Source organism: Ochotona curzoniae, unplaced genomic scaffold, assembly GCF_017591425.1.
Source record: "Ochotona curzoniae isolate NIBS_2020 unplaced genomic scaffold, NIBS_Ocur_1.0 contig_908, whole genome shotgun sequence".
Taxonomy (NCBI): domain Eukaryota; kingdom Metazoa; phylum Chordata; class Mammalia; order Lagomorpha; family Ochotonidae; genus Ochotona; species Ochotona curzoniae.
In genome coordinates, this window is record NW_024466607.1 from 13,150,347 (window position 1) to 13,163,330 (window position 12,984).

At 46.4% G+C, this 12,984-nt stretch overlaps 1 protein-coding gene across 1 annotated transcript in view; it reads right to left on the reverse strand.

Annotated features, from left to right (window-relative positions):
- The window catches only part of LARS2 (leucyl-tRNA synthetase 2, mitochondrial), a 101,351-nt gene that overhangs the window by 32,732 nt on the left and 55,635 nt on the right, over positions 1-12,984 (reverse strand). Inside the window, exons 8-9 of the mRNA XM_040994335.1 lie at positions 8,563-8,670; positions 6,823-6,982 (exon numbers count right to left, since the gene is read on the reverse strand). Coding sequence (XP_040850269.1) covers positions 6,823-6,982; positions 8,563-8,670 — 268 coding nt within the window. The remainder of the gene's footprint in view (positions 1-6,822; positions 6,983-8,562; positions 8,671-12,984) is intronic.

Genomic DNA, 12,984 nt, shown 5'->3' on the forward strand with positions numbered 1-12,984 from the left:
TGGCTACTCCACTTCCAATCCAGCCTCCTGCTAATGAGCCTAGAAAAGCAGTGAAAGATGGCCCAAGTGCCCCTGCATCTACATGGGAGGCCTAGAAGAAGCTCCTGGCTCCTGGCCTTGATCTGGTCCAGTCCTGGCCCTTGTCGCCATTTGGGGAGTGAAGTTCAGTGGATCGAAGATCTGTCTCTTTCTCACTCTGTAACACTACCCTTAAAATAAACACAAAAACCTTAAAATGTAATCATGCTGGTCAGGGCTCATTTGGGACCACTGTGATGATAATAAAGCCACCTGGATTTATCCACACAATGAAATTTAACTCCATTGCATCAGGCAGACAAACCTTGGCTGCTCCACTTCTGATACAGCTCCTTGCTAATAGCTTGGAAAGACCAGTGGAGGATGGCCCAAGTGTTTGGGTCTTGCCACGCATGTGGGAATCCCAGATGAAGTTCCCAGTCTGCCTTAGGCCTCCTCATTCAGCAATGGCCATTGTAACCATGTGAGGAATGAACCAGCAGAAGGAAGAGCTCTCTCTCTCTATCTCTCTCTGTCTCTACCTTTTTCTCTTAACTCTGACTTTCAAATAAAAGTTTTTTTTGAAAAAAAGAGAAAGATGACAAATAAATCTTGCTAAACTAAAGCTATTATCATTCATACCTGAGAAATTAGCAAAAACCTTTAGTAGGGTAACAACTATACTTGTTGATGTTGCAATAAAATCCATGTATCACTGAGTATGCCTTTTTAGAAACCAATAGAAGCAACAGGGAACAAGAAACATAGCATAGAAAAACATTCATAAACCCTGACCCTTCCCACCAAAAAATCCCATGCTTGAGAATTCCTCCAAAGGAAAACCCTACAGAGGCCAAGAACTGTGTGAACATACATGCTCATAGCAGCTCTCTGTGACAGGCCAACACATGATGCAGAGAACCCAACATGCTAGGGAAGACTTCAGATATTATGGTGTCCTAAGCTGACTGAATACGATACATGAATGAAAAAGGAATTGTGAAGCTCGCATAAGAACAAACATTTTCTAATAGTATATTAAGTCAAAAAAATGGGGAGGAAAATCAGGCAGGGGCATCTACTTTTTATGATATGTGTGTGGGAATATGAACTGTGTATTACAAAGTAGAATCATCACAGGCAAAAAATGAGGTTGGATCCCTACCTCATGCGCCAAGTATAAAAACTTAACTCAAAATGGATGGAAGATCTAAATGTAAGGCCCAAGATGATAAAATTCTTACGAGAATGTATAGGTCTTTTTAAAAAATTATTGATTTTCATTTGAAGGGAAGATTTACAAAGCAATAGGGAGAGAGAGAGAGAGAGAGATGTCAACCCATGGATTCACTTCCCAAATAGCCACGATGGCTGGAGCTGCACTAGTCTGAAGCTAGGAACCTAAAGTTTTTTCCTGGCTTCCCACATGGGTAAAGGGGCCCAAAGACTTGGGCTATCTCTTGCTGTTTTCCCAGGTCATAAACAGGGAGCTGGATCAGAAATGGAGCTGCCAGCATAGCAACTAGTGCCCACATGGGATGCAGCATCAAAAGCGAAGATCTAACCTACTATACCATGGTGCTCCCTCCCCCCAAGTATAACTCTCTATGACTCATAATTAGGCACGGATTTTATAGATTAAAAAAAAAGTTTAAAAGTCAAACCAGAGACCAGCATTGTGGTGCAGTGCGTTAAGCCACCATTTGTAGTACCAGCATCCCATATTAGAACACTGGTTGGCTTCCCAGATATTCCACTTCCCATCCAGCAACCTGTTAATGTGTGTGGGAAAGCAGCAGAAGATGGTCCAAGCACTTGGGCCCTGCACTCTTGTGGGAGACCTGGATAGGATTCCGAGCTCTTGGCCTTGGCTGGGCCCAGACCTGGTGTTACACACATTTGGGAAGCAAATCAGCAGATACAATATCTCTCGCTGCCTTTCAAGCCAATACATCTTTAAAAATTAAAGAAAATTAAGGTAATAAAACCCAGGACATACAAATTGGCCTCCGTGAGAACAAAAACCTTTTGTGCTTCAAAGGGCACCATCAAGAAAATGAAAGGATAAACTCCAGAACAGGAGAGTGGCTTTGTTCACTGCACACCTGACAAGGAACGGGTATCCAGACTCTACAAGGTGCTACAAGAATAAAACAATGCAAAGGCAGATAACTCAGTTTTTAAAATGGGCCAAGGATATAAACAGACATGGCTTCAAAGGAGCGAGTTAAATGGCTGAAAGCACATGAAAAGATGCCTGACAACAGGCGACTGCAAATCCAGTCTGCAAGGTGCCTGCTCCTCCCTCCCCCCACCTGCACCCCACAGGATGACTCCCACTCAAAAAAAGACAGTACAAGAGTGTTGGCAAGGAGCTCTCCACTCTGCTCCTCAGAATGTGTGAGAGTGAGGTCGCTTCGGAAGGCAGTCTGGCGTGCCGTGCCTGGCCCACATCTATTTCTTAGGAAGAACAAAAAAATCTGAAGTTCCTGATCAGGTCTGGCATAAACATAGCAGCTACAGGGCCCAGCTCCTTCTCTCCGAGGTGTGTACCCGGGGAAATAAAACTACACATCCACACAAATGATGAACATTCTGGATGAATGTCTGTAGCAGCAGTTGTAACAGCTGAAGTCGAAATGGACTTAATGGCCATCACCTGACAAGCAGCATACTTGAATGTGGCATGTATGTGAGTGAAGTGGAGCTGGGCAACAGAAAGGGAGGAAGTACTGAAACATGCTACATTCCGCAGGAACTTAGAAAACACACAAAATGAACAGCAGCCAGACACGTAAGGACAACTCGTGCTTGACTCCATTTGTGTGAAATGTTCAGAACAGGCCAATCGGAGGTGACAGAGAGCAGATGACCGCGTGCCCAGGGCTAGGAATTAGACAGCTGTGTGTGTCATGGTGACTGCTAAAGGGTATGGGATTTCTTTTTGGAGTTATAACAATTTTCTACAGTTGACTATGAAGAGGCCTGCACACCTGTGAGTGTACTAAAACCCACTGAATTACACAACTTAAAAGGGGCAAATCACCTGGCATGTGAATTACATCTCTTCAAAGTGGCTATGAGACAAAAGATAAACCACGTACGTTAGAAGGTTTTGGTTTTCTTCAGTCTTTACGAAAGTTCAGTTTTCCAGTTTGAAAAGAAAAAGTGGTCCTTAACTGATAATATTTCTAAATCTACTAATATGTAGATATAAAATTAATAGTTATCAACTTGCATGCTGTACATAAAAATCTATTGCTTGGAGTAAAACTAGACACTGAAGTTGCTGGTGTTCTCTTTCTTGGGACTCCTGGGATGGTGAAGTGACACAGGGACCCATGTGGAATGCTGGAGTCACGGCAGTGCGTTGCCCAGCAGGACCCGAGTTATTAGAAACGTGATAGGAAAAAAGGCATCATCTGCTCACAGGGCACCCACAGGCCAGCAGGCAGGTGCCTCTGGCAAAAGGATGTTCACTTGGTGCTGCTGCTTTGCTGAACCAGCTCCCAGGGATGCTGCAGGTAATCAGGTCTGACTGTGCGTATGTGCCGAGTGTTGCCTAGGACCACCTCTCTCGGATAGTCGCAGTACGCGTGGGCTGACTGAAGGCTGTGAGAGGTTCCAGGCACAGACAACTGTTAAGCTGCACTGGTTATAGACAACCCGAGTGCAGGGGCCTACTCCTGCACACAGCATCCATCAGCGTGTGTGGATAGAACGAACCGGCATCTAGGATTTCAGGTGCACTCCCTATTCTGGGTTCCCAGCCTCAGGCTCATTCTATGGAGACAGACACAAAGCATGAGTGAGTGGTCCATGGTTAATGCAGCGCAGAGTTCTGAGTCACCCTTCAGATGGGCCTCACTTAACCTTCTGGCAAAACATGCACTGTGTGGACAACTGGTGACTTAGCTAAAGTGTGGGGCTGCTGGACCCAGCGCCGTGACCTAGCAGCTAAAGTCCTCGCCTTGAACACACAGAGATCCCATATGGGCACTGGTTCTAATCTTGGCTGCTCCACTTCCTATCCAGCTCCTTGCTTGTGGCCTGGGGAAAGCAGTGAAGGATGGCCCAAAGCCTTGGGACTCTGCACCCACATGGGAGATGTGGAGGAAGTTCCTGGCTCCTGACTTTGGATCGGCACAGTACAGGCCGTTGTGGTCACTTGGGGAGTGAATCATCAGAGGAAGGGTCTTCCTCTCTGTCTCCCCTCCTTTCTTTATATCTGACTTTGCAATAAAAATAATACATAAATCTTAAAAAATAAAGTGTGGGGCTGCAAAGCCCTTAGGGTTTGAACATTTTCATATCAGGAATGTAGGGGAAGATTCCAAGGAGAGACAAGAACAGCTCCTAGACCTCGGCTGGTTTTTTTTAATGCATTTGAGTTTCTATTAAGCCAGAGATTACATAACAAGACCTAAGTCAGAGCTGGCTGGCAAAGGCGGTGTCAACGACCACAGAAATAAACGAGATGTCAAGAACCGTAGGGAAGCACCTTGCACTGATTCTTCTCTTAAAGGGCTCTGTGCCAAATTACAGAAAGCTAAGCCCAAAGCACTTACATGCAGTCAACGGGCTGCCCAGTCCACCTGTGTCCTCTGCCACTCACACGCTACCCTGTGCACATGACTCTCTCTGGCTCCTACTGTGCCCACGAGGTTCCCCAGGACCTGCCTGCACAGCCCTGCCCTTGCTTGGTGAAGAAAGCTAACTTCACAAAGCTTACACGGCCTTGTTGTCAGTCACACTGGTGGATCTGGAACCTGGCTTTATGTGACTACAAGGTCAAGATCCAGTGACTCGTACAAATTCACCTAGAGACTGAATAAACTGACATCTGCAAAAAAAAAAAAAAAAAAAAAAAAAACAAAAAACCTTTCACTTTGAAATTTAGAAATGGAGAAAATTAGTGCCAATGTGTAATGGTCCATTTGTAATTGCTACAGATTTATAAAGAGCAAGAGAAAGTCACTAAGTGAGAGTTTCCAAATGGAACGTGGCATGGGGAACTCAATCACTACCATTTGCCAAAATGACAGGACCAGGCTGGGTCATGTGTGCTGAGGTCCGAATGACCAGGAAAACACTGCTGTGTGCATAGATTCAGTAATTTCTCAATTTTCACATAGAAATATGCTTGAAATTATGTAGTATCTTTCAGGAACTCCATCTCTTATCATTGATTAGCTTATTAATTCCCTTACTATTACCTCATTTTAACTTGTATCTCTAAATTAACTGAAAGAAAAAAATAATTGAGGGCCAGACATTTAAATTTTTTTTTGGTTTTTCAGTTTTAGACAATTTTCAACCACCATTGCCCTCAAGGAATCTCAAACTGTTTTTTGGGAATAGAAACCACAAGTTTTCCCTTGAAATTAAATTGGAAAGAATCCAATTTTTCTTTTGAGTAGAAAAAATATACCTGAGAGAGCGAGAGAGTTATACTGGGCTTTTACACACACAATCATTTTAAGCCAAGGTTTTCCTCTGTATTTCAATTTGTAACAGAGACAGGGCTGTGTCTTGTACTGGGGGAGCGGGCGACACACGCTCCGGCTGTGCTGGGTCCGGAGCCGCGCCTGTGCCAGGCTCCTGGGAGGTGCCCGCCGGTTCAAAGGCTGGCTAGAATGCTCCTGGTAAGCAACCTTGGCCAAAGCACAGCTGAACTGCGTGACAGATGACGTCATCTCACTTCCTAACCAGATCCTGGGCAATGCTTCCATTTCGTTTTTCTCTAAAAAGGCAACTTGAGATCACCACCCCAAACAGGAACACCTGTTAATCAGGACCCTGAAGGATTCTGATTCCGTACATTTGGGCTGCCATGTAATGTCCGTGGAACGGAAAAGGGATGAGATGGTTGGCAGAAGTAAGTCATTCCAGAAAACTCTTCCCTTCCTGACAGGCACTCCCTTTTCCCTCCCAGGGACGCTCTTGATGCTCCATCGCGGGAAGAGCCTGACCCCTCTTTGGCTAAGCAAAAGGCCCAGGGCAGCTGCAGGTGGATTCTCTTGCTAGCAACCACAGGGTCTCGACTAACGTATAAGTACTTTCCCGGATCTGCATTGATTGACAGTGTTCCTGTGTCAGCATGGAGCGATTCACAAACCATTAAAGGCCTACACGGAGCAGATGACCGGAAGAATTCTTTACAGCAATAAAATTAAGTTGCTGGCAAAGCTTCCTCTCGTTTGTCTTGGCTTCCCCCGGTCCCTCTCAGCCCAGTGTTCTTTGGATGATGGGATTGTAAATCAAGAGAAGATTCTATTGCTTTCAGAAAAGTGCTTCAACTGAAAGAAAAAAACCAGAGCTTTCAGTTGCCAGAGGTAGACAATCTCATAACGAAGACAGAGGCTAGGGTTTTAATGTTTCCACATCTCTCTTACTCTCTTTTAATGTTTATTTTCATCTACTTGAAAGTCAGAGAAATTTCCATTCGCTAATTCACTCCTCAAATGTACGTAACAGCCAGGACTGGGCCAGGCCACTGCCAGGAAAACGGAAGTCCAACCAGGTTTGCTATGAGGCTGGCGGGGACCTAACCACATGGTTCATCACTGGTTGCTAACCCAGGACGTATCAACAGGAAGCTGGACTGGAAGGAGGCAGGACCCACACCTGGCCCTCCCGCCGCACAGCATGTTGCCCCTCAGACAGTTATCATGTTTTAGAATAAAGTCAGAACAGGTCACAAGAGACAACAGATGAGTGTGTGACAGGAATACCAGCTCCAGGAACGACTGTCCAGAGGCAAGGCGGTCACCACACCACCTCAGCCTTGACTCATCGACTCACCTTCACCAGGGACAAATGCCTGCTGCAAGGTTTCCCGCAGGCTGCTGTGCCCGTGTAAGAGCCTGTGGCTGGGGCAGATGGCCACATGGGAAGCTCCATAAATGGCCTCGGGGGAGGCCGTGTAGGCAGTCAGCTTCTCTCCTGTGGCTTGTCCGTCAACCTGGCAGGAGGGAAAGGAGAGCCATTTGCTTTCTCAGTCCTCCTTCTGGGCAGCAACCCAACCACAACCCCATTCTCTCCCGAATAGCATCTGACTACATCAGCAGGGTGTGTGTTGGCACTCAGCAGTGAGCGGTGCAGGGACTCCCTAGCACTTCCCCTGAGAAGCTAAGGCCCTAGACATGGGGACCAGACCCAGGATAATGCCCAGGAGCCTCCCTAATCACAGATGGCCTTGTAAGGCTAAAGGAAAGTCATGCCGGACTCCACTCCTGAGCCCCTGCCACCTGCTCAGGAGAGCAGTGGAATGTTCAACTGAGATCTAATGTCCTGTACATTTTGAAGTGCACTCTCTGGGGGCAGGCTGCACCTGCTTGTGGCTGGGTGAGCAGGACCTCTCTTGTGAGGGTCTGTCCACCGCCCAGGGGCTAAATTTGTCTTAAAGGTTTTGACAGGGACTAAGGGGAAGGCAGAGTTTGAAGCTGAATGAATAGAGCACAGAAGTACTGATCAGAGAAGGGGATGTGAAGGATGGAAACACCCAGTGACAACGAGCAGCAGAAGAGTTCGCATGTTCAAGAGTTCTGAGAGAAAAGCTCCAGGGGCACCTCCCTCCCGCAGGGGGAGACCTTAAGCTGCACCTGTCAGCAGTGTTGGTCCAGCAGGCTGTTTCGTGTTGCACCCTACACAGTGGGTCTGTCTACCTCTGAACTGGTTAGTCTTTACTCTCTTGGTTTTTAATGGCCTTGTGACAAAACTCCCCCTACCCCATCAACTGCCAGAATGCAGTGAGAGCGATGGTCCTACTGTGTAGGAATAGATCCTTGCGAACCTCATGCACAGAATGTCAAAGAGAGCCCGCCAGGAGATGTTCTGTATCTGTGCCATCCAGGATAGTCACCTGCAGCACTACGTAGCTGGGAATCCTTGAAAGATGGCTAGTTTGTGCTGTAGGTATAAAATAGAATGGATCTCACGGGGCTGGTGTTGTGGCATAGTGGATTAAGGCACCAACTGTGATGACAGCATCCCATATGAACCAGTTGTTACACTTCCAAACCAGGTCCTTGCTATTCACTTGGGAGAGTAGTGGAAGGTGGCTTGAGTGCTTGGGCCCCTAAAATCATGTGGAAGACCCAGAGGAAGCTCTCGTCTCCTTGCTTCGGCATGGCCTAGCCCTGGCTGTTATGGCTGTCTGGGAAGTAAACCATTATATACAAGTTCTCTTTCTCTGTCTCTTCCTCTCTTTCTATAACCTATTTTCAAACAAATCTTCATATATATAAGATTTCAAGGCCTGTACTAAAACAAAGTATCAACTTGTCTTTAACAAATTCTTTTTACAACTGATTCTATCTTGAAACCATACTTTGGATCTAATGGGTTAAGTAAAATATAATCCAAATTAAATTTCCCGTCTTTCCTCACACAGAGGTGCAAACCCTGCATGCGGCTTGCACTCTCTCTCTACCGGCAGTGCAGCAGGAGTGGAGTTCAAGATGCTGAGTGAGCTATTCAGAGTTCCAAAATGCAGAGGAGTATGTTGAGCGTGGCCTGCTGGGTACGCTACTGCATCATCACCTTCAGTGCGAAGTCCAGGTGGCAGCCCACACAGTCCCCGATCCAGTGGGCTTGCATGCCTTTTATCCCATACCACTCGGGAAGGTCTGCCAGTGCATCCTTCATGGCCTGTGGAAACGACAGAAGGACGGGAGAGAACAAAGCTTATGTGAGAGAAAGCCAGGGATGTGGGGACACTAAAGGAGGTAAAGGCCCAGCCACCTGCCACTTCACCGGCCAAGTCAGAGGAGACCAGCAGAGGCGGTGCATTGCGGCAACACCATGCAGTCCGCTGGGGTTGCGTGGTCTCTATCCTGAGTGAGCCCAAGTTTCACAGGAGGAGGACAATGAACAACACAAGATTGTCTTTTGGTAACCGTGCCTGGTGCCTTCTTTCCCATGGACTGAAAACTAAAGAAAAACACTCCAAGCTTATGAACCTGGAAACTCTAGGGTAAGATATTCATGGGTGTTCCATAGCTCAGCTATATCATAAAGACATTACAAATGACACCCTTGCATTTCAAACAAATACATAAATAAAATCAATATCAGCAACAGGCATTCAGTCTAGGGTCTAGGCTCCAACCTCAGGGTGTGTGGGATTGAGCTCTGGCTCTCGATTCCTCCCTCTGGCTTCCCGCTAAAGCAGATCCCATGGGGGAGTCAGAGAGGCAGCAGTGACAGCTCAGCCAACTGGGTTCCTGTCACCCCACAGGAGACGTGGATTGTGTCCCCAGTTCCTAGTTCTGCCCCGCCCTGGCCCTGGTTATGTGGGCATTTGAAGAGTGAACCACTGGATGGGAGTTTTATCTCAAATAAATAAAAATAGAGCAAAAAATATTAAAAACTAGCATAACATAAACATAACATTAATTTGTGTAAACACTGCTATTAAAAATAGATACTTGGATGGTGTTATGACTTAGGAGGCTAATTTGCCCCATGGTGGTGACATTCCATATGGGTGCTGGTTCGTCTCTCAGATGCTCCACTTCCCATCCAGCTTCCTGCTTGTGGCCTGGGAAAGTAGCAGAGCATGGCCCAAAGTCATGGGAGATTCTAAAGAAGCTCCTGATTCCTGGCTTCAGTTTGGCTCAGTTCTGGTCACTGTGGCCATTTGGGGAGTGAACCAGTAGATCTTTCTCTCTATCTCTCCTCTCTGTAACCCTACCTTTCAAATACAAACAAATCAGTCTTAAAAAAATATATGTATAGACACTGAGTTTCGTCTTCAGTTTCCAAATTCCTACACAAAGGTGGTTTTTCTATGAATTATTCTGTGTGTCCTCAAGTGCATGCCAGCCTTTGCTTGATGACAAGCATGACATCTTCCATTAGCTGGATTTACAAAATGCATACATCTGTAACATGAAGATTCTATCTTGGAATTCTTACTGGTAATATAGTTAACCTAGGCAATACAATGATGCATTATTTTGTAATTTGTACAGTAATTTTCTGTGCATTTGTTTTCACAGGCTCCAGGAAGGCAGTTCATTTGCATATGAGTACCGTCACCTTGAGAGGTGTGAAGGAGGTTAAGAGAGTTAGGGGCAACGACTGAAACTCACTGGAAGCATTTACTATATAGCACCACTCTCACCCTACTGTGTGATTACAGACAAAAGGCACCTGCTTTGTAATAAACATTCAATAAAGCACGTATTTATACGACTGTCTGCATTTTGTTTTAAGATAAAAATACAAAAGCCCAAATCAAACCAACCCCTAATCCCACAGTGCTCCAGGTAGAACTCAGAGAACTCAGCAACCTGTCATCACTATGACAACTGCTGACGTGCCTGGGATCTCTATGAGAACTGCTAATTCTATGATTTTTCTTACATTCCATGTGGGACCTGGACTGCAGCCTGCACCTGTGCCTTGTCCTGGCTGAACACTCATTAAATCCCCATTTACTTCTCTCTGCTCGAGGGACAGAACAGAGAGCAGCACTACAGAACCAGATCCCGGGCACCTTGCAAGGAAGCAATGCCTTCTGCAGCATACCATCTGAGCAGCAGGCCCCTCTGCACACACTGCCTCAGGAGCCCTCACAACAGCAGCGTCTCTACCTCTCAGAACCTCAAAACGTTCCCCAAAGTCACCCCCAGTGTGGAACAGAACTGAAGAGATGCTACAAGTAAGGTGGTGTTGGCGCCTAAGAATGTACATAATCCTATTCTCCACCTGCAACTGCTACTATTTTTTTTTTTATTTTACACTTATTAGAAAGGCAGATATATATAGAGAAGAAGAGACAGAAAGATCTGTCCACTGGCTCACTCCCCAAGCGGCTGCAACTGCCAGAGCTAAGCTGAGCTGAACCGAAGCCAGGAGCCTCTTTTGGGTCTCCCACGTGGATGCAGGATCCCATGGCTTTGGGCCATCCTCTCTACCGCTTTCTCAGGCTACAAGCAGGGAGCTGGATGGGAAGTGGGGCCACCGGGACATGAACCAGCGTCTGTGTGGGATCTTGGCACATGCAAGGCGAGAACTTTAACCACTGGGCTTCAATTACTATTTTCTAACAGCAGTTAGATTCCGCTTTCAGATTCTCCTACTTCAGATGGGTAACAGTTAGAGGTACTTATTGGAGATCAGCCAGTTTCCAGCAACTGACTTTTATTCTCATTTTATTCCTGGAAGGCAGGCTCTGGGAGCCATAAGGCTGAGGTTGTCATCAGAACCCTCTCTTTATACACGAAGACACACAGGCCCCAGGGGTGTTTAGCAATCTGTCCAAAGCTTGGCTAACTGCAGCCAGACTAAAAAGACATGGCTCTCAGCTATGACTTAAATCTCCTTCACCTATGGTGACTTTTTACCCAATACCTTTTCCCCTCAATGACACTGTCAACTTTCTTATTTTGGCTTCCCTTCACCCAGAGGACCTTTTTTCTCAGAGAACTGCAAGATGGCTAAGTGGTGTGGCTGCACTGCCAACTACAGGAGCTTGAAATGGGACAGGCGTGTTACCTACCATGCCCTGCACCTTCCCTAAGAAAGCTATAGAGAGTGGGACCATCACAGACTTAGTTAGCATGCTGGGATACTGCGTGGGACACACAGGCCCGGTGGGCCACTAGTTGAAATGCCACATCAGAACTGATTGCCTGGAGATGCCAAGGGCAGCAGTGACATTACCAGAGCATTTCTGGGGAGAAGTGTTGGCTGTGCCCAGTTCCTCCCCAGACTCCTGCCTCTGCATGGGTCCTCCGCCTTCCCACAGAGCTGTGAGAAACCCGATTTGCTGATCAGTTCCTTGGCTTAAGTGAGCCAGCCTAACATTATGTTGTTTGTAACCACGTTGCCTAACACCAGTGATTTATTCAAGTTTTAATCTTCTGTTAGCTATCTAGGTACTGTTTTTGTAGCAAAGGCATAAAAACAAACCAACAAAAAACATCCCTGGTTTGAGTCCTGGCTGCTTCCCTGCAGATCCAGCTCCCCTACCATCCACATGAGAGAACCGGACGAAGCTCCTGCTCCTGGCTTCAGCCCGGCCCAGCCCCCTCCAGGGAGTGAACCAGGGATGGGCGATCTGTCTCCCCTTCTCTCTGTTAACGCTGCACTTTCAAATACATAAATAAATCTTTAAAAAAGTCTAAAAACTAAACTAAATGTCAATATGCATAGAACTAGTGCTTAATAAGCTCTGTAAACAATCCAAGCCTCTTCCTCTTCGGTAACCAAGGAGATCCCATTTAGCTTCTAAGCAAACTTGTGTGTGGTCTGAAAGAAATCCATCCTCCATGGTTTGTTGAATAGCCTCATCTCTCACTGCACCCTTTCCTGCCATGGGAGCTCTGAGCCGGCTGGTCCGGACTAATGGCCCTTTTCATACTGACCAGCCCACGCATTACCAAGCCACTCTCAATCTAAGCCCTCATGTTTTTTTTTTTTCTCCTCCTGGATTGAATTGTCAAGGCAGGAAAAATGCTGATTGGAGGTGCTCTGTTTAAAATATTCAGCTCTCAACCAGGACAAAAAAACACAAAAACACCCCCCCCCAAAAAACGAAATAGGATGTGAAATGTGAATGTTTTCATATGCTAATTCTGAAAGATGCCTGCTTAAAACCTAATCATATCTATGAACAGGGTTAAAAACCCAAATAAATTTTAAAAATTAGCCAAAGAAAATCAACCATCTTGAACACCCCAGTGAGATACATTACAGACAAGGCTGTAAGACACACAGGGTACTTGCCACAGTTTTGGGGGAGCAGGACTTTGGGGAGCATCTTGCCCAAAGGCAACCGACAAGACCAAGGTTCTATCACAGAAATGACCCAGTTACAGGCATTCACTTGGGAGAGCTCTTTCTAGGGGCTGGTGCTGCGGCATAGCACGTAAAGCTGCTGCCTGCAGTGCTAGCACTCCATAAGGGTGCAGAGTCCCAGGTGCCCCACTTCAGATCCAGCTCCCTGCTGATGTG